The sequence below is a fragment of the Macrobrachium rosenbergii genome, chromosome 12 (genome assembly GCF_040412425.1).
Source record: "Macrobrachium rosenbergii isolate ZJJX-2024 chromosome 12, ASM4041242v1, whole genome shotgun sequence".
Taxonomy (NCBI): domain Eukaryota; kingdom Metazoa; phylum Arthropoda; class Malacostraca; order Decapoda; family Palaemonidae; genus Macrobrachium; species Macrobrachium rosenbergii.
The window spans coordinates 114404338-114424378 of NC_089752.1; the positions used below are offsets into that span (position 1 = coordinate 114404338).

Genomic DNA, 20041 nt, shown 5'->3' on the forward strand with positions numbered 1-20041 from the left:
CCCATCGCAAACTTGATTTATCATAAGATGAAACATCATAAATGGGGAAATGCCTGTGCCGTACTGTATATCTAACGTGAATACTAGTGTGACACAAAAACTTTCATGCTGGTCTGTAGACACACTCAGATGAAGGAGAGATTAAAAGAATATGAAGAGGACACAATTGGCCTTGAATACAGAACAGATAAAGGGCACAGGGTACAAAAAGCAGCAATATGTACAGTATAAAAATGAAAAACCTAAGGTGAGATGAATGGAAAATGACTGACCATGAAATAAAAAAATATATAAGCAACAACTAACGTGCAAAACAGATTGTTGGGAAAAGGCAAATAATCAGAATTGAAATTCATGTTACATAGGTTTGCCAGACAAATCACAGTATAATGGCAATGAAGGGAAAGGCTAGATAAGCAGTTTTGGTTCAATATTTTAGCCTTTCTCAAAGTATCAAAAGAAGCCAAAACTGTAGTCGACCTCAGGTTGGGTTGTTTCAACAGTTAAGGGATCTACTTCAAGTACTTTCAAAAGAGTGAAATATATGTTCATATTTACTCAACCAATAAAAATAATGTAAGCCTATGCCTATGTCTATTTAACTTACCGGACAATATCACGGTGAATCAAATGCTCTTCTGGCTTGTATGTGGAAACTGGCAACTCTGAATCCCAGTCTTCACCACAAGTAGACAAAGGAGACTCTGTAACTTCATTCATTTTCTTCTTCTTTTTTAGCTGCTGATCATGAACTGTTTTAGCTGTAAAATTCAACAGGAATAACTGAGTCTTCAAATCCTCAAGATAACTTCTAAATTTATACCACGGACAAAATACTTGTGCTGCAAACCAGAAGTTATACAAATTTTCATAATAAAATTTATTACTTTAATAATTACCACCTATTAAGATAGCTACTAAAACTTGCACCCATGTGTGTCTAGTAATTACTTACTAACAATTTCTTGCCTCGGCAACAGTTGATTTCGAGGACATGATAGAAGACACAGATTGGGAGAAAGCAATCAGATGGGAAAAAGTACCACTGGAATTCTGACAGAGCCATGGGTTAAAGTTGCTTAGAGAAATGGTACAAACAACAACAGACCACTATAAGGTGATTCGACAGAGAAGGGAAAAAACGCAAAAGAACAGAAACATAGATACAGTACTGGGAATGAAGAAATCAAAAAGGATTATGAAGCAGAGTAATAAATATATTAGATGTGGTTGAATCAAGATGTACAAGCAGGGAAGATGACAGGGATACATACAGGAATATCAACAGGGCTAAAAAACCTGGTAGCAAGGGCTACTAAGAGGAGCAGGGAAGATAGACAAAGAACCTCAAAATGGCAAATGTATTAGCTAAGTAGTCGAGTTGAAAAATTACGACTGACGTAATATCTGAAAATTATCCAAATGAATTCAGAGATCCTGAAATAAGGTAACAATAGAGTAGAAAACTCTGTATAGCAACTGGAGATTATGAAAGGGCCCTCAGAAAGAAGAAAAAGGAAGAGACCAAGAAAAACTCATTCAGCTAGTGGCGTTACCTTACCAGAAAGCAAGATAAGAAGTCAAAACAGGAGCAGTTTTAAGAGAATTTGCAATAAATTTGGTGCATGTTATGAACCAGCCCTGACCCATTTGTTGTTTATCATAATAATGGAAGAAGCTAGAAAGGAGTGTGGAAAAGAGGCACCAGGGACCTGCTATATGCAAAGACCTAGTGATAAGAGCAGAACAGCAGAAGAGGCTCTAGAAATGTTTGAAAGCTATGAAAGGGATACAGAAAAGGAGTAAAAATCACAGCAAGCAAAACAAAGACCATTTCTGGCAGAAAGGGTATCACTAATAGCTCCCTGGGACTTTGGAATTAAGACATAATTTATCATTCCCAAAACCTACCATCAAGACTCCTTTAGATAACTTGAATTTCCCAGCCTACAGGTATACTCTATTATGGTCTAACAAGTTATGGAAGCTCCCTTTCCTTGAAGCTGATTCTTGTGGAGTCATACAGCTTTCCAAATTTAAAGACAGAGTTGACACTGCTGTGTAGTAAAGGCCTCATGCAAAAAGAGTTCATGCATATCAACAAAACCATGGCAAAACACAAATGCAGAGCCATACAAAGTTTGAGAAATGTGATAAATCTTCAAAATAAATTGTATTTTTCCTAGGTATTTCTTCTATGGGTAATCATGAAAATTTTTCTTAAACCACCACCAAAATGCAACATTTTCAAGTTTAATTTTATGATGGATCAATTTTGTAAAAACATTTAACTCAACTTTGTTGATGCTTTATACTGAATATGCTTGTCAAAAGCAAGAGGCATTAAGATCACTGACAAAACCAGCACAAACAGGTTAAATTACTACTCAGTCTTGTCAAAATTACTTACATAGATAGATGTCTCGTTCAACAATGGCGCGTTCAGGACAAGACACAATATGAGACTGGAAAAGTGGCGTTTTTATAATGTGAGTTGCATTAAAAGGGCACACCTTCACATCAGCATCTCTGTGATTCTGGAAAAATGAGATTACAGTATACTAGATAAACTATATAAGTTCATTTTTTCTGGCACCTACCTGTTCAGCAAACCTGCTGATATGGCTATTAGGTTATGTCCCCTTCCATAAGGCAGCTACGCAATTAATGATGCCTTATCCCATCGTAAACACCAGATAAAAACAAACTACTGTACATACTAATGCTAAATTGATTATGTATTAGTCACAATACATTTTGAATATTTATGAGGTTCAGTAATAAAAAATCATCAGCAAAACTGGCAGAAACATTTGATCTATACCATCCAGTCAACTTAGAAAGTAAAGCTCACATTACATAAATATGAAAAGACTTATTCCATACTGAAACCTTTTTTCTGACAAAGAATTATAATTCTATAATATTACACTCCATGCAAAGTTTGAATCTAGATTTTCAAAGTACCTACTCTGTATTCAGGCCAGGTTATGTTATGCTATGATTCACACACATTATAGTATTGTTACCATTTAAATTATATGCTGTACAGAAGCATACCTTTGCAATTAAAAACAAAATAAAATGTGAAATTAATGTAACAAACAGTATTTCCAAATGCATAGAATATTTTACTTGTCAACTCCAGGTAATCAAAAATAAATAGTGGTACCTTAGTACTCAGACTTAATATGTTCCAGAAGGATGTCGGAATGCTGATTTGTCCAAGTACAGTACTAAACTGACTTTTCCCATAGGGAATAATATAAACTGGATTAACCTGTTCCAGACCCAAAACAAGTCACTACAATGGAATAGTGCTTTGGTGTAGAGTTTCTTGATACTGGAGATGACCTGCTGGTCCATGGGCTTAACTTCTATTCCCTCATACAGTATTTATTTATCTATCACATTCTCCTATAGCTTGTTTTTCTGCAGGCTGATTTCCCTTTGGAGACCTCTTGGGATTAGAGTCTTTGGCTTTGTCCATAAGGGTTTTCAGCTGGGATTTAAAGATAGAAAAAAGTCATGTAGAGGAAAGGAACTCCTGTTTAGAAATTATACTCTTCCAGCAACTTGGCCCCCAAGCCTGAAAGGTGAGCTGAAACAACACCTTGAGGTATTTTTTGCATTAGAGCCAACCACTTCTTTCATCCACTCCCAGTTGCCCAAGCTATACTACAGTATCAGCCACCTGCACCACAATTACCTTACTCTTGAGAACATTATCTTTCTGAAAAACTCTTGGGCTCTGAGCAGCAGACAAGAGGAGGCTACAACTTGCATTTCAACAGAGCAGGTCTGTCCTGCACTGGCTTGAGTTTTGGACAATCTTTTTTCACCAAAGTCATGCTCCATGTCTCTGCAAGAGAGAGAGAGAGAGAGAGAGAGAGAGAGAGAGAGAGAGAGAGAGAGAGAGAGAGAGAGAGAGAGAGTGTGTGTGTGTGTGTGTGTTTAGCAGAGTTGTGCACTGACCAAGAACTACAAACTGCCCGCTAGCCCTTTTTTACAGCTGGGAACCACTCACGCATGCACACATACGCGATGCACTTAATCCCATACACATTTCTGGCTGGTTGTCTCTGTTAATCCAAGAGCTGAGCAAATGGACAAAAACGAAGCCTCTTTTACTTGGACAAAACATCCGATAACCATACTGTACGAGCTAAGAGCCTCCCAAGTATCAAGGTACCACTGTATGGAATTACGTTTCCTATCTTATTTATAACATTACATACTAGACTTCTTCCTTTGCTATCCCAAGAGAGCTTATCTAAACATATATTTCCTTAGAAATGAATGTATTTCTTTACAAATTAATAAATGAGAATTGTACTGTATACACCAATCAAAAAAAGAAAAGGAAATATCCATTAATATGAACATCATTTATCAAATAATTGGCAGTAAATTCTAGAAGGAAATGGAGGTAGAATATTACCTCTGATATCCTAGCTATTAGATTAATTTTAGATGTTATGCACTGTACAGACAACTCTCAAATACCCAAGAAGTTAAAATAATTTTACTAAATAAATTTCAATTTACCTTCCAACATTTTGTTATGTGACGTGTCATGCGATGAGGAAGTATCCTGTGGACGGGATCAAATGGACAGTCTAGCAACTCTTCTGTTGCTCTGTAATTTGACATGATTTCTGCAAAAACAATAAGTGATACGATTCTATGAGCAGCAAAAAGGAAAATTACTATGTCTATTTGACTGGTTCTGTACAAGGATTAAATGATTGCAGTTAAAATCTAAACAAGACTACAGATGAAGGAATATGAAAAGCTTTTCAAGTATGCCCCTTAATGCCTGAAAAGTAATTTGGAAAGTAAAATGATATAATAAAAGTTAATCATATTTTGTATAGAATATTGTGTTTCATAAATAAATGAGCAATTATTTCAACAACATCAGATAATGGCAAAAAACACAATGAGAGATGATGACTATAAAAAGTATATTGTTTGGAACAAAGCGCTTTTACTTAATACTTGCAGGGATAAAATTATTGCTGGGGGTTTGAGAATAGATACAAAGAGTTATGTGATATTTAGTCTTAAAGCACTATAGTGTATATTTATGTGTAAAGTAGCACAAGATGGAAAAATTCTTTATTATTTCAAAACCAGACATATAATACCACTCCAGTTTGTGCTCAGTACAATAATCAATATTCTCCCAAGGAGAAGACCAGCACACCTTAAGATTAAATTTTCTACAAAACATTTACTGCTGATCTAAAATTTGAATCGGTCAGTCAGTCATATTAAGGGATTTCAAAGACAACCCAAATGAAAATCATAATTGACATATTATATACAGTACACGGATTCTTCAAGAACAATGGTGCGAGTAGAAAAGTAGTTTTTTTGCAACAGCCTTTCCCCCAACAAGAATACAGAACCTCTTCTTTGAGCTACATGAACTTTCATAAAATCTACATACAGGCAGTCCCCGGTTTATGACGGGTCCGGCTTACAACGTTCCGAGGTTGCGACGCTTTTCAAATATATTCATCAGAAATTATTTCCCGGTTTATGACGCATGTTCCAGGGTTACGACGCATCGTATGCTGATCCGACGGAAGAAATATGGCTCCAAAACGGCAGAATAAAAAAATATTTTTTTTTTATGAAAAACTCAATAAAAATGCAGTTTACATCGTTTTCAATGCACCCAAAGCATTAAAAGTAAGGTTTTCTTAGGATTTTTGACGATTTTTCGGTTTACGACACGGCGTAAAAACGGAACCCCCGTCGTAAACCGGGGACTGCCTGTATAGGCTATTGCCTAAATTTATTAAAAAAAATATTTACATATACAAAATGAACTTGTGCTTATTTTTAGATATTTAGTGTAGCGGAGTATAGAGCATCCAGACAATCTGGCCCATTGTCAAAAATAAGAAAACTATCACATTAACATTTTATTTGAAATTATTCGAGTAAGATGCACTAAACAAATGACAAGTGTCTATTTAAAGTGAACCAATAGTTAAAAGTTGAAACCAATTTCAAAATACTGATCTAATTTGCTGATTACAACAAAATTACTCAAGATTTCATTGACCAATTTTTAACTGATTTGATCAAATTCGACAATTCTCATTTTGGGATGTTTTCAGCAATAGCTGTTCCAGTCATTGAAGCTTTGTTAGAAAGTAGTTAACTGGCAGCAAAGAGAAGGGATGAGGGGACTATCAGAAGGGTAGCATCAGCATCACTTTTGTCTTCAGCAATAGGCAACTGCAGGGTTGGTTAGCACTGTACAGTGTACCCATGAAAAATGTAAATTTATCTAAAATATTGTCTGTTTGTTTCTACAAGAATGCAAACCTTTGTCTTTTATAAAAAGACTCACGCCTTAGGCAAGACTGACTTGTGGCTATTAAAACTGTCATCCCTCAGGCAAGAGGAATTATCTTGAGATCACAACTGGTGTGGATCTCCAATCCAGAGATATCTGCTTCCTGGTCAAGTAAGCAGGGTAAGGATGATCCTATACATCCTGGCACGTATAATGTTGAGGATAACAAGGCTCTGCACCAGAGTGTGGATAGTTTGTAACCTCACTCGAAGGAAAAAAACCAAGGAATTACGTTTTCCACATAAGGGATGAGCAGCCCACAGGTTAGCGTAAGAAGGTGAAAAATCCCTGATGTATAACATATTGACACAGATATTGCAATTGTGATGTATATCTGGGAGGTGAAGAGAACAATCAAAGAGATATGCAAGAATTTGCTACAGCAGAACTTACTATCTCCAATTAACAAGATACCCTGAGTTTACGTAAAAGAAACAACTTATATAGGCTATGTAAGCTTGCTAAAATCTATATCTTGTACAGAACTTTAGGCATAATTGTCTCTTTAGCTGGTGCTCGAAAGTCATTCAGCAGACTAGAATTGACTAAAAATATTCTCATTTTCTCTGAGTTTTCATGCCTGATATATCCAGTTTATTAATCTAATATAAAATAAGATGTAACAACTAATCATCCACCTAAAAGTGATCCTGTTGATAAATGCCTCTCCTTCAAAAAAACACACTATCTGGCTAGCTTAAGTGAATTATGGAGATTGGGGCAAGAGCAAGTGTTTGCCTTTTACCCATACCCTTCAATCCATGGACAATGCATATAAAATGGGAGCCAATAAAGAGAAAGGTGGTATGCTAGGTTGGAATGAATTGTATTTCTGTATTTCATGTTTACGATTTATGGTATTACAGGTCAGGTTAGGATGAGGTGGGGGGGAAGGAGTAGCTTCCAGGTCACACAGGTTAGCCCTTAATAGACGGGAATACCCATATGAATATCTATAACAGGTTTTGGGTGACGGAACGGGAATCCTCATGTAAGTATTAATGTTACATGCCATACATTTGGCTGTATCGAGCGGGAAAGAGTTTCCATCACTTCAATGGCCCACAAATGACTGGTGGCAACTTTCGACTCAGCTCAGCTCAGTTAGTGGACATCTCAGGGAGATCAGTATTGTTCTTGATGGGGAGACGTCTTTTTCCTCTCTCTCTCCCATGACATCTTTTTATTTATTTGCTCATAAATATACCCAGGGATTGCTGTTGGTTTTAGTTCTTGTCTTTTATGAAATGATGTCAGTTATAATTGTCATTTTGCAAAGAAAGCGCAAAGAAATATTAAAAAAACATACCCCCAAAAAAGTTACTGCTTCTCCCGATCTCAGTAAATTTACGTAAATATTTTACAACAAATATTCTCAGAATTTGTTACCAATTCTAGTTCTTATCTGTTATGATACTGTGTGAGCTGTAATTATAATTTAAAATTTTAGAAAATACAATAAATTATTAGAAAAAACATGTATAACTTGGTAAAATTTGCGAGTGTTTTGTAAAAGAGGCCTCCCACAGGGTGATAAATGGTCACTTTCAACTTCCCATGGAAGATAGCAAAAATTAAAAAAATTTATTTTTACACCATGGGCATTTGCATATCTTCCGCTTTCCATTGATGTGTTATTTCCTTAAAATGGCCAATCTTGGGGTGTGGATGATATATAATTAGCCCGTCCTTTAAGGGCTAGCCTAGGGCTTGATGCCCTTGATCACATAAGGGATGGTATGAGTCAGGATGCGTAACTGTAATATACTTTACGACTTACAGCACCTTCGGTCAGTTTCAGTGAGGCTTATCCTGCAGGTCAGGTAAGACCTGGCATCCTACGGTAGGTCTAGGTGTTAAATTCAGTAGGGAAAGGTCAGGATCAAGAGTAGCAGCTTCCCTGTAATTGGCCTGGTGACGAAAGTTCTGTATCGTGTCTTGCCATTAACAGGCTAGCCTACTGTCAATAAACATGGAGTAAAAATTTTACATGCTGCTTTAAACTCATCTTTTGGTTTATACATCAGCCTACAGACCATTCCTGTTGGTGCATTTCTTAAAAAATGAAGGTCATAAATGCTTAGGCCTAAATTTAACTTGAGCAATAAAAAATGAAGGTTACCTATATGGTTTAGGTGTTTGGGTAAAACTATAGAACAGCTATGCACGGTCTATTACCGTGGAAATTGGTTTTTCCTATACCGTGCTTTTAGTGATGCTGATGAAGGAGGTGGTGTTGTTTATTGTCCATCAATTATTATTACCCTCATATCTACCCAACATGGTTGAGAACCGTTTGGGAACGCAGGGTTTTAGGTGGGGGGGGGGCCATTGGGAGAAAGGCCGTACTGTCATGTTGTTATGGAATGGTTCTGGGTAATTCTAAGCCGGCTGTCCGCGGTTAGCCAGACTATGGCAATTGACGTTTTCCTATGTTATTTTACTTGCTTTACAAGAATTTAAAGTAATATTTTGTCAGCTGGCTGTAACTAAGCTGTCATTGACCTTTGCAGACTACGCGACTTGAATTGCCTAACGCAGAGTAGGTCTAAGCCAGCATTCACGGCAAGCCCCCACCCTCCATAGCTAATACGGCAAATTGTAACCAGTAAACACCCCTAAAAATACCAACATAACGTACCCTAGAGGTGTTTACTGGTTACAATTTTGCCGTATTAGCTATGGAGGTTGGGGGGGGGGGGCCGGCTTGCCGCGGAATGCTGGCTTAGACCTACCCTGGGTTAGGTAATTCAAGTCGTGTAGTCTTCAAAGGTCAATTACAGTTTAATTACAACCGGCCGACAAAATATTACTTTAAATTCTTGTAAAGCAAGTAAAATAACATAGATAAACGCCAATTGCCACAGTCTAGCTCACCGCGGACAGCCGGCTTAGAATTACCTGGTTCTGCGCAACAGCAAGTCATCAGACAGCCATATGTTCAAGAATGGATTGGCTAAGGAAACCTATTACGAAAGGAACTAGACTAATCCAACATATCCTAACCTAACCTAGCAGGCCATGTTACTTAGCCCCCTGGTGTAGGAAACTCCATTTTTTACCAAAAGCTCCACCATACCGCTGTGCATGTGCACTAGCATTCCAGGAAGGCCAGCATACAACTTCCGAGGTTAATTACAGGTTAATTATGGTCGACCGGCAAAAAATAACGGTAAATTCTTGATAGGCACCCAAAATACTATAGAAAAAATCAATTTCAAAAGTAATAACCACACAGAACGACTGCTTAGTTCTGAATAAAGGTATTGGGTCAGAAATTAAAAGTAATTCGGCGTGTCAAATGGCCTACACGGCGTTTACCCAAAAACCACTGATCAGAAATGCTTCAAATGTAAAGCAGTCGGCAAATATGGGCCAGCTTAGGCTCAGGCCATGCTTCATACGGTTGACATGTCAATTTGTCATCTATTAACCAAATTTAGGCATGCCTCCAGTCTACAAATCTAAATGATGGCCAAACATTTGTCATTTTTCCCATATCTCGCTTATGCTTCTAGAAATGTTGCCTTAGGCTATAGCTAGAAAGCCATGAGAGACTAGACTACCATAGGTCTTTTATCCTACAATCGGAAATATAAAATAAAAATTACCTGTAAATAAGTCAGAAGATTCGATCTAAACAAGTAAGAGCAGTAAATAGAAGTTAACGTTTACAGCAGGAGCAGAACGACGATCGAAACGTCGTGGCCGAGAAGGAAACTACTTTGGAATCAGGGTTGCCAATCTAAAATTTCATTTCCCCACGTCTAGCTCATTTTCCCCTACGTCTATCACCCAGCTCAGCCTACCCCAAAAATTATGATTTTTTTTTTTTATTCTTTTACATGAGTTCAGAATAAGATATCCCCATACAGCCTAAATATTGGAGTTATTGCACCAATGATCCCAAATTCCCAATGCTTTTTAACAAGGATGATTTGAGTAAAAGTACTTTTTTTATATATTTAAATTTTATTCATTTTTAATAGCAAAATAATGTGGAGAAAAATATATTTTCCCTAAGAAAATAAACGTATGTGATAAGCAAATAAAGAATATTTTTTGCAATAGAAGAAAACGCAAACTTAATCGATTCTTTGGTATCTCTGAACAATAAATCAAATATGTAATAAACAAATAAAAATGATCTTTTCTTTTGACATAAGAAGTAAAGGAAAATTTAATCTTTGGTATTCTTTTCAATTGTCATTTCTTAATAGCGGGTGTTATTTTGGTTAAATTATTAGTTAAAGCAATATATTCTACCAATTATAATGCATAATACAATTAATTCAAACAAAATCCTCAGCCTCTGTATCATTATGGATCTGATCATTTTCCTTTATGCCCATACTTGTCCGTGCAGATTTTCTTGCATTGGTATACAAGTGAGCAAGCCTTGGCTTCATATCAGCTTGAGAGGGAGAGGTTTCTGCGGTTTTGATAAATTGCCTCTAAGGTGTGTACGGCAAGATAATTCCTGAGCTTCGTTTTGTTTGCATTAAATCTGGAAAAAGTCCTTTCTACTTCTGCAATGCTTTGAGGTAAAGAGGTCATCTGAAGCATGAAAATGGCAACGTCTTCATATTCAGGAAGACGGCTGAGACTGCAAAAATTCCACAATAGGTTTGTTCTTCCACCCTCCCTTTCTTACAGTTTCATCAATCAAAATAGAACGCCACTGTCGATCAGTGTCCTGCACTTTTGATAAACTGATCCTAGGAAATGCAGTAGCAAGAATTCTCCCTGATCTAACATCAGAACTGCCATCCAGTATTTTTGCATGACTGACGTCTTACAGTGCATGCAAGACTGGGTGGGTCCATGAGGTTAATCATTAGGAGAATTTAGCAGACAGCTTCCCTACGCCAGTCTCTTTATCTTGCTTCCTTCTCATGTGGAAGCATGGAAGTCAAGGTTTCCTGTGCCATTATCCCCGGATATACTTTGTCAGGGGCAACCACTGCGATCCGTCATCACTGATGTCACTCAGATTCTTGACTGGCTTCCTGAAGTTTTGGCAAAGCATCCTTACAACACGCTCAACCTCTGGAATAAGGCGATGAAGCTGAAATGCATTTGATTGGAAGATAACATTTAAACCAGTCAAGTCTCCAAGGACATAATCACAAAACTCTAGAGATGCACTGACATATTTGGATTTTAGTGCATCAAGTATCATTTCAGGCTGCAGGGAGTTCTTCTTACTTACCTCTGCAGTAAAATACAAGAGAAGAGCTGGCCATTGTTCTAAAATCCGTCCAATGCACTGGGCCACAGATAACCAACGTGTCTGACATGGTTTTAGAATTTGGTGGGCATGGACATCAGCATAATTTTGAAAGTCAGCATGACTTTTCTGTCGATTAGGAGACATTTTGAAGTGATTGTATATATCATGGATTAGTTGGTCAGCTGTCTTCGACAATACCTTACAAGCATGCTCTGCAACTCAATGGAAAGTATGACAGTAACACTTTAGTACAAAGTTATTTGGTGCAGCAGTTTCTATTCTTGTCAAAAGAGTTGTTGGCTTCTTGCATCAAATATTCTCCATCTGATACGTATCCCATTACATTGTTCCAGTTAAGACCATCCTTCTCCAAAGCACTTTCCATTGATGCAAAAAGTCCACTGGCATCCCCTTCTTCAATGAAAATAAGGCGGTAAAATCGTGTAATGGGGTCTTTGTCAGGATTAAGGTAATGGACATTTACACAGATGATTTCATCCATAGTTTCATCAGTTGCCTCACACTGTAGTCGTATGCGATGGTGCTGGTGGGCTGGGTGGGGTGGCGCCTCTAATGGCTGATGAAGGAAAAAGACATCAACTCTAGTTCCTCTTGCCAAAAAAAAAGGAAATACAAGTTTTTTTTATGAATATATATATATATATATATATATATATATATATATATATATATATATATATATATATATATATATATATTTTATATATAAATCTTATTTATTTAGTTTTTACTAGATATCAAAATCCCCTACTTTCCTCCTATATAATACAGTTTTCCCCGTAGGTATCCCCTAACCCTACTTTTGGCTAATATCCCCTACTGTAGGGGATTTCCCCCTACGAGTGGCAGCCTTGTTTGGAATTGCAAATTGGAACAAAGTGGAGAACTAAAATTCGACTCGAAATACAAATTCTTTATAAAAAAATACAATTTGAAATGTCAGCATGGGTAAGTCTGGTATGAAAACTATCTGATCTCAATTTTAATTTTTCGTCCAGGATGAATTTGAATCAATTAGAGGATACAGTTTTTATAGATCACTGATTGGGCAAATTCGAGGTTTGAAAAATAAAATATGTTCCGCTTTCTTCCTGTGGACCTGATTTTACATTTAACAAGCGTGGCCTTTTTTTTTTTTTATTAGTTTCTCATTTGCAATACTTTTCAGACCATCGCACATAATGTAGTTTGATCACTGACATGTACTCATCTTCATGGTTGTTCAATAGAATGCAATAACAGCTAAGATCCGCCATATTAGCGCTCTCAATGGGTTCGAAACGATGAATTTCATTCGTTTTCTTTTACGTTCCTTTTGGGTGCCATTTTATTGGCTATAACTTTGTCTGAAGGGTAGGTCCCTCTTTATTTGTTAGTTACAGTTTATAGGCTTCTCATAAAATGCTTGCTTCTAGTACCTTTTTTCTGTAAAGATCTCTGGTGTGATCGTTATGACGTTATCAATAATCCAGACTCAACCTTCGCATTATTTATACACGTGTGATCATAGTGCCTTCATTATTATCTACTGTATAATGTGTCATCTACAAAGAATAAAAAAAATGACAATTCAAGTTTTTAACAATCCACGATAGCTCGATAGTTTAGTGTAATTTGTAAAGGACATTCTCTCACCTCTACGTAGGCAAGACGTCATGATGCTGAGCGTGACTGTTATCGATAACCGGGTTGAACAAACTGCTGATCTTAAGATGCCGAATTGAACTTCCCTCGGGTTAATGACTCAGTGAAAATATGACGCAGCAGAAGGAAATGGTAAGAGCTACAGTGAAGAAGATGGCAGCTCTTAGCACATTCAGGAAACTTATCATGAGCAGACCTGCTTGTATTGTCAGAATGACAATAGACGTCTGGGGCAACTGTGGTGGCAATCACGTAACAAAGGAATGCAACTCGAAAAGATTTTGGTGCGGTAACAACCATAGCAGCAGCAAATGCTGATCATGGGTATAACTGTGGATTCGTAAACACTCAGTCTGGCGGTAATAAAACACTGCAGATTAGGGAGCTGATAAATGAAAAGTCTTCTGATATATTAGCGGTTGATGGAACGTGGTCAAATGATTTTGATTACTGCTGACATAAATCAAATGGCGCCTGGTGGCCACACTTTTTTGCACATTCCGAGAGAAGGTAGGCGGGGGCGAGGAGTTTGATTCTTTATTATTAGAAGAAGTTAAGTATACCTTAGTTTTACCAGACCACTGAGCTGATTAACAGCTCTCCTATGGCTGGCCCGAAGGATTAGATTTATTTAACGTGGCTAAGAACCAATTGGTTACTTAGCAACGGGACCTACAGCTTATTGACGCTGTCTTAAATACGTTGAGGTATGCTTCAAATACTCAGATTAAAGAGTCATACTTACTGTTGTCTTTAGACCTCCAGGTCAAGTGCGAATGTGCTTACAGAGGAGTTTGGCATACTCTTAGACATGATTGCTACAAGAGTCTATATCTGCGGGAACTTTAATTCGAGATGGATGATCCAGAAAGCCATAACGCAGTTGTCTTTGATGAGTAATTGGAATCACACTGATTAATGTAATGAGAGATTGGAATCACACTGATTAATGTAATGAGTGACTAGAATCACACTGATTAATATGGGTAACTGGAATGACACTTATTAATATAATGGGTAACTGGAATCACACTTATTAATATAATGAGTAACTGGAATCACACTTATTAATATAATGAGTAACTGGTATCGCATTGATTGATTAATATATTGAGTAACTGGAATGTCACTGATTAATTAATATAACGAGTAACTGGAATCACACTGATTGATTAATGTAACAAGTGACTGGAAAAACACTGATTGATTAATATGTTGAGTAACTGGAATCACACTGATTGATTAATATAATGAGTGATTGGAATCACACTGACTGATTAATATAATGAGTGATTGGAATCACACTGATTAATATAATGAGTAACTGGAATCACACTGACTGATTAATATATTGAGTGACTAGGAAAAACACTGACTGATTAATATAATGAGTGACTGGAATCACATTGACTGATTAATAATGTTGAGTGTGTAACATCCTCGGCTGGACACATATGTTAGATCTTGTTTAGAGTGACTCAGATAACAACTGTTTTCTGTACAGCGTTACCAGCGTATAATCCTGCATGAAACTTTTAGCCGTGGCCCATGAAACTCAGACACGGACCGGTGGTGGCCTGTGTTGTTGGTACCTATATCAGTGCCAGAAGTATGATTATGGATAATTTTAACCTTAAATAAAATAAAAAAAACTACTGAAGCCAGAGGGTGCAATTTGATATGTTTGATGATTGGAGGGTGGATGATCAACATACCAATTTCCAGCCCTCTAGCCTCAGTAGTTTTTAAGATCTGAGGACGGACAGACAAAGCCGTCACAATAGTTTTCTTGACAGAAAACTAAGAAAGGAATAAACTAAACAGTAAACGGTAATCCACGCTAGAGCCTGAAATACATAGCGAATTCCCCGTTTAGACTTTACACAAACTCTTGTACTGTCCCAGTCATTTTGTTTATAATTCCTTTCCATGAGCTATTCTGGTATTGTAAACACATTCCTGACTAAGACTTTTTCGGGAATGTAATGAGAGAGTCACAGCCAGCTGAAACTACAAGAACTCTACTGGGAGAATATATTTGTAAGAAAGATACAACTGATAATGACACAGTGGCTGCTATTTTGCAAGGATGGTAATGGAAGAGAGACAAAAGTTTGGAAACTAGGCTAAGATATAATTATGCTTGTAAGTTAGATTTAAAAATGATATGGCATGAACAAAATTAATTTGAATGATATAATGCCATAGAGGTGGAAAATTCCCATTTGACCTTTGACCGCAAAGTATGGCCTTGACCTGGCTTCATGAATGGAATGTGCATGCAAGATTTAAAGTCACAATTTCTTATAGTGCAAAAGTTATAGGCAAGGTGATAAAATTCAATCTTAGCACAAGGACAGACGCATAAAACGGCCAGAATGACAGTTAGACAGATAGTTCAATTACTTGATGTCTCAGGACGGTAAACCCGGGGCATAAAGACTTAATAGGGATTAATCCGACAGAATTCACTGCAAGAAATTTAAGGGTCAAGTTTTATCACCAAGAGAAGCACAGGTAAAATGGGAGTCATGGAAGTGTTGTTGACAGGTCTTCATTATTGAAACTATATGAAGAAGATTTGTACATAATTCTTCAAGAATGAATTTCAAGTTCATTTCTAAAAACAGTTGTTGCTCCACCCTCCTTTTTCTCCAGAGTTCAAAAAAAGTTAAGTATACCTTAGTTTTACCACACCACTGAGCTGATTACCAGCTCTCCTAGGGCTGGCCCGAAGGATTAGACTTATTTTACGTGGCTAAGAACCAATTGGTTACCTAGCAACGGGACCTACAGCTTATTGTGGAATCCGAACCACAGTATAGCGAGAAATTAATTTCTATCACCAGAAATAAACTCCTCTAATTCTTCATTAGCCGGCCGGTGACTCGAACTCGGGCCTAGCGAGTGCTAGCCCTCAACTCTACCAACTCACCCAGCGAGGAACTAACGGTAGTTACAACAGCAGGCACCGATGCAATGAGGTTTACACTCCACATTTACCAGTCATCAGGGTTGAAGTAGTGTCAGCCGAAGTTCATATATTTTTTCTCACTTTTCTTTTTTAAAGCCTTTAATTTTATTTAAAGGTTCACTACCTACTGGTTATGCTGACCACTCCTAACTTATACAGAGATCATGTCGTTTAACAACGGGGTAAGAGAACACGCAAAGAATGAGGTGAGGTATACCCAATAATGTCTCAAATGAAAAACTTTTATGTGATAATTGGAAATACCTGAAATTATTTTCTATAGATGAAATGACACATTTCCCATTTTCATCGACAACTTTTCTGCCAAAATGAATAAACAGATAAATGAGTTAATTAACGAAACTATTCATCAACGAGAGAGAGAGAGAGAGAGAGAGAGAGAGAGAGAGAGAGAGAGAGAGAGAGAGAAGACGGAGCTGTAATGAAAAATTCAGCCTCACAAGTTGACCTCCATACACGGAACACCCGATCACAAAAGTCGCGTTCTAATGAACTAAAAGACTCTTGTGACAGATAAGTTAAATTAAATAAAGGATACTACAAAAAAACACAATCTCCTACCACTCATGCTGGTGCTCGATGTAGGATCCGTGTTATTCTCTCACCGTACAAGAGCGAACTACTGCTACAGTTACTCTGGCGACTATTCTTGTCTCTTATCAGATGAATGCTGCCGATAAGACAGTTAAAGCTATTTGCCCAAAGATAAGCAGTTGTCCGTTCTTCAGGCTTCATCAGTTTATTCTGAGTCATTCTCGTCAGGTTGTTTGGTAGGAGGTATCAGTGGTGTTCAGTCTGTGTATAATATATATATATATATATATATATATATATATATATATATATATATATATATATATATATATATATATATATGTGTGTGTGTGTGTGTGTGTGCGAGCGTGTATGCATGCATATATGTATGTATATTCCGCAGAAATGTAATAATAATAATAATAATAATAATAATAATAATAATAATAATAATAATAATTTTAAAACAAATCTCAAATTAACCGGCCTGATTAAGATTGACTGGTAAGTGATCAATGAACAATTACTCTACATAACCTCGACATTGCCCTGCCATCGCCTGAGTGACGTATATAATAAAAGTCTCGCTCAAGAAATGCACACAACCGCGGTGGGCGGGGGATCTGTCGTCTCATCATCCGCTATTGCTAACGTTCATAGTTTCAGTTTCAGTGACTTGATTTTCTTGTGGAAAGGAGATTATTGTGGATCTCGTCACCATGAAAATGCGTTTTAGTTTTCTGTAAAAGAAAACTGCTGAGGTGGTTATTTGTCTGTCTGTCCGCACTTTTTCTTTCCGCCCTCAGATCTGAAAAAATACTGAGGCTAGAGGGCTGCAAATTGGCATGTCGATCACCCACCCTCCAGTCATCAAACATACCAAATTACAGCCCTCTAGCCTCGGTGGTTTTTATTTTATTTAAGGTTAAAGTTAGCCATGATCGTGCATCTGGCACTGCTATAGGTGCCAACAACACAGGCCACCACGGACCGTGGCTGAAAGTTTCACGGGCCGCGGCTGAGAGTTTCATGGGCCGTGGCTGAGATTTTCACACAGCATTATACGCTGTACAGAAAACTCGAAACTTCGGTACATTTTTTACTTGTTTTTTTTTTTTTTTTTGATCTTTGGGGACGAAGGTCAGATGAAGAACCTGCTGACCTTAAGACTTAAGAAGCAGCGACGACAGAAAACGCCGCTTTATCAACAAAGTCGCCGCTGATATGCGCTCTAAGCACTAGATAGAAGGACTTAGTAACGACCTCTACGCTGGGTACGTCGACGTCAGTAAAAGGACAATTGACAGCTTTTTTTTTTTTTTTTCATTATCTGGACCGAAAGGCGATCTTTGGTTTCGTGGGATAAGCGTTAAATGAGTTTGTTCAATTTCTTCCTCATTGCAGGTTTAGAGTGAGCTTGTGTATTTGCGTCTTCGATAATGAACTTGAGAACGATACGCTTCTTTATCAAGTTATTCAAGTGGAGCAGTTCTCAAGGAATTTAGTTAACACTTATTGAGGCTATGTTTACCTCGCAATACACACACAAACACACACACATATGTATGTGTGTGTGTGTGTTTGTTCGTGTGTGATGAAATGCCGGCAATATACGAGAGGGTCGACATGACTGGTTCCTGCCCTAGGAACGTTACCTACCTCGCCGAAGCTCGGACTGAGATGAAGGCGCCTTAAGTCTGCATCCTTAATAAAGGAACCATTGGTGATAGACACTGCTGGACGGCAGCACTATTCGGACCCTCATCAATCTAGAAACCTAACCAGATCTTCCTTGATCCAAAGACCACCCGCAAATAAAGTCTCATTGAAATCCATCAATGACCTTTTGCAATATTCTCTGGACAAACACGAAAACAATCAAAAGAGTATCTCGCGAATGGATGTACGGATTTCGATGAAATCTGGCGAAAACATCCGCGGAGAAACTTCCTCTCAGCGATAAACCATCTGGTAATTATCGGTGAAGATTTAGCGTGATTCTCGTCGAGAAAGGGGGCGAAAGATTAATCAGTACTTGCTAAAACCGAATCGTCTACAAGTAATCACCCAGTGAGTTTGATTCACCATATTTCTGCTGATGCTGACAGAACGACAAGCTATTAATGGCACTGATGACAATAAGAGAGATTGAAATCGCTTATCCTACGTGTGATATCGCTGCCATGAGAATGTAATTAAATGCTGCTTTAAAATAAAAATTTACCGGCTTTTTAGTTTTCTGTAAAAGAAAACTATTGTGCCGGCTTTGTCTGCCCGTCCGCACTTTATTCTGTCCGCCCTCAGATCTTAAATACTACTGAAGCTAGGGGGCTGCAAATTGGTAGGTTGATCACCCACCTTCCAATCATCAAACGTACCAAATTACAGCCCTCTAGCCTCAGTAGTTTTTATTTTATTTAAGGTTAAAGTTAGCTTTAATCGTGCTTCTGGCAACGATATAATTTAGGATAGGCCACCACCGGCCCGTAGTTAAAGTTCATGGGCTGCTGCTCATACAGCATACACCGAGCCCACCGAAAGATAGATCTGTTTTCGGTGGCCTTGTTTATGAGCTGTAGCGGCTGTACGGAAAACTCGACTGCGCCCAGAACGTCTCTGAAATTCTCTCCCCTCACTTCAGTTGCCGATTAGCCTATTTACATTCTTTACAAAAGGATTACATAACTGATCCCTAATTCAGATAAATCATACGAAGTCATTTCAGCACGACTGAGGTGAAATTGTATTTGGTACTTCTTGGTATGATGAAATATATAAATAGACGAGATGGTAATAAGGAAAGCGAGCCGAGGCAGTCTTCTAAATTCCCGCTTACATGGGGGTCAACTCCGCTTCTCTCTCAATCTTTACTAGCCACTGATATACAGATTTCTCTTTAACTGTTAAATCACGTTGAGAAATTATATATCTGATTTTGTTCTTTTCCTCATAACACTGCTATTTTTCCAACTGTAACTCAATACAGCGTACTTAACATTTACATATAACTTATATATAATAATGATACAAAAGAGATCGTTCTCTAATTAGGCGATGAAAACGGTGGTGAAATAATATTTGTCATGAGTCACTACAAGTCATGGTCACTATTTGTGCTTGGGAATTGTTTTCTTGCACGGCAAGTCAGCATAATTTCTGATGATCAAAATAAACCGCATTTTTTTTTTTGCAACACAGCATTGGTAAAAGGTGTAGATTTTTAACAAGAATCAAACTT

The 20041-nt window shown here is 37.6% G+C and overlaps 1 protein-coding gene across 4 annotated transcripts in view; it reads right to left on the reverse strand.

Annotated features, from left to right (window-relative positions):
- LOC136843914 (gametocyte-specific factor 1 homolog) overlaps positions 1–20041 on the reverse strand; it is a 451321-nt gene that overhangs the window by 19984 nt on the left and 411296 nt on the right. For 2 of the 4 annotated variants that reach the window (XM_067112824.1, XM_067112827.1), the window contains exons 1-4: positions 16831–16921; positions 4549–4658; positions 2411–2537; positions 608–761 (exon numbers count right to left, since the gene is read on the reverse strand). In XM_067112824.1, the coding sequence (XP_066968925.1) occupies positions 608–761; positions 2411–2537; positions 4549–4658; positions 16831–16837 (398 nt within the window). In that variant the 5' untranslated portion in view covers positions 16838–16921. Of the gene's footprint in view, positions 1–607; positions 762–2410; positions 2538–4548; positions 4659–9987; positions 10123–16830; positions 16922–20041 lie in introns of those variants that run through there. The other 2 variants (XM_067112825.1, XM_067112826.1) reach the window with 2 other exon arrangements.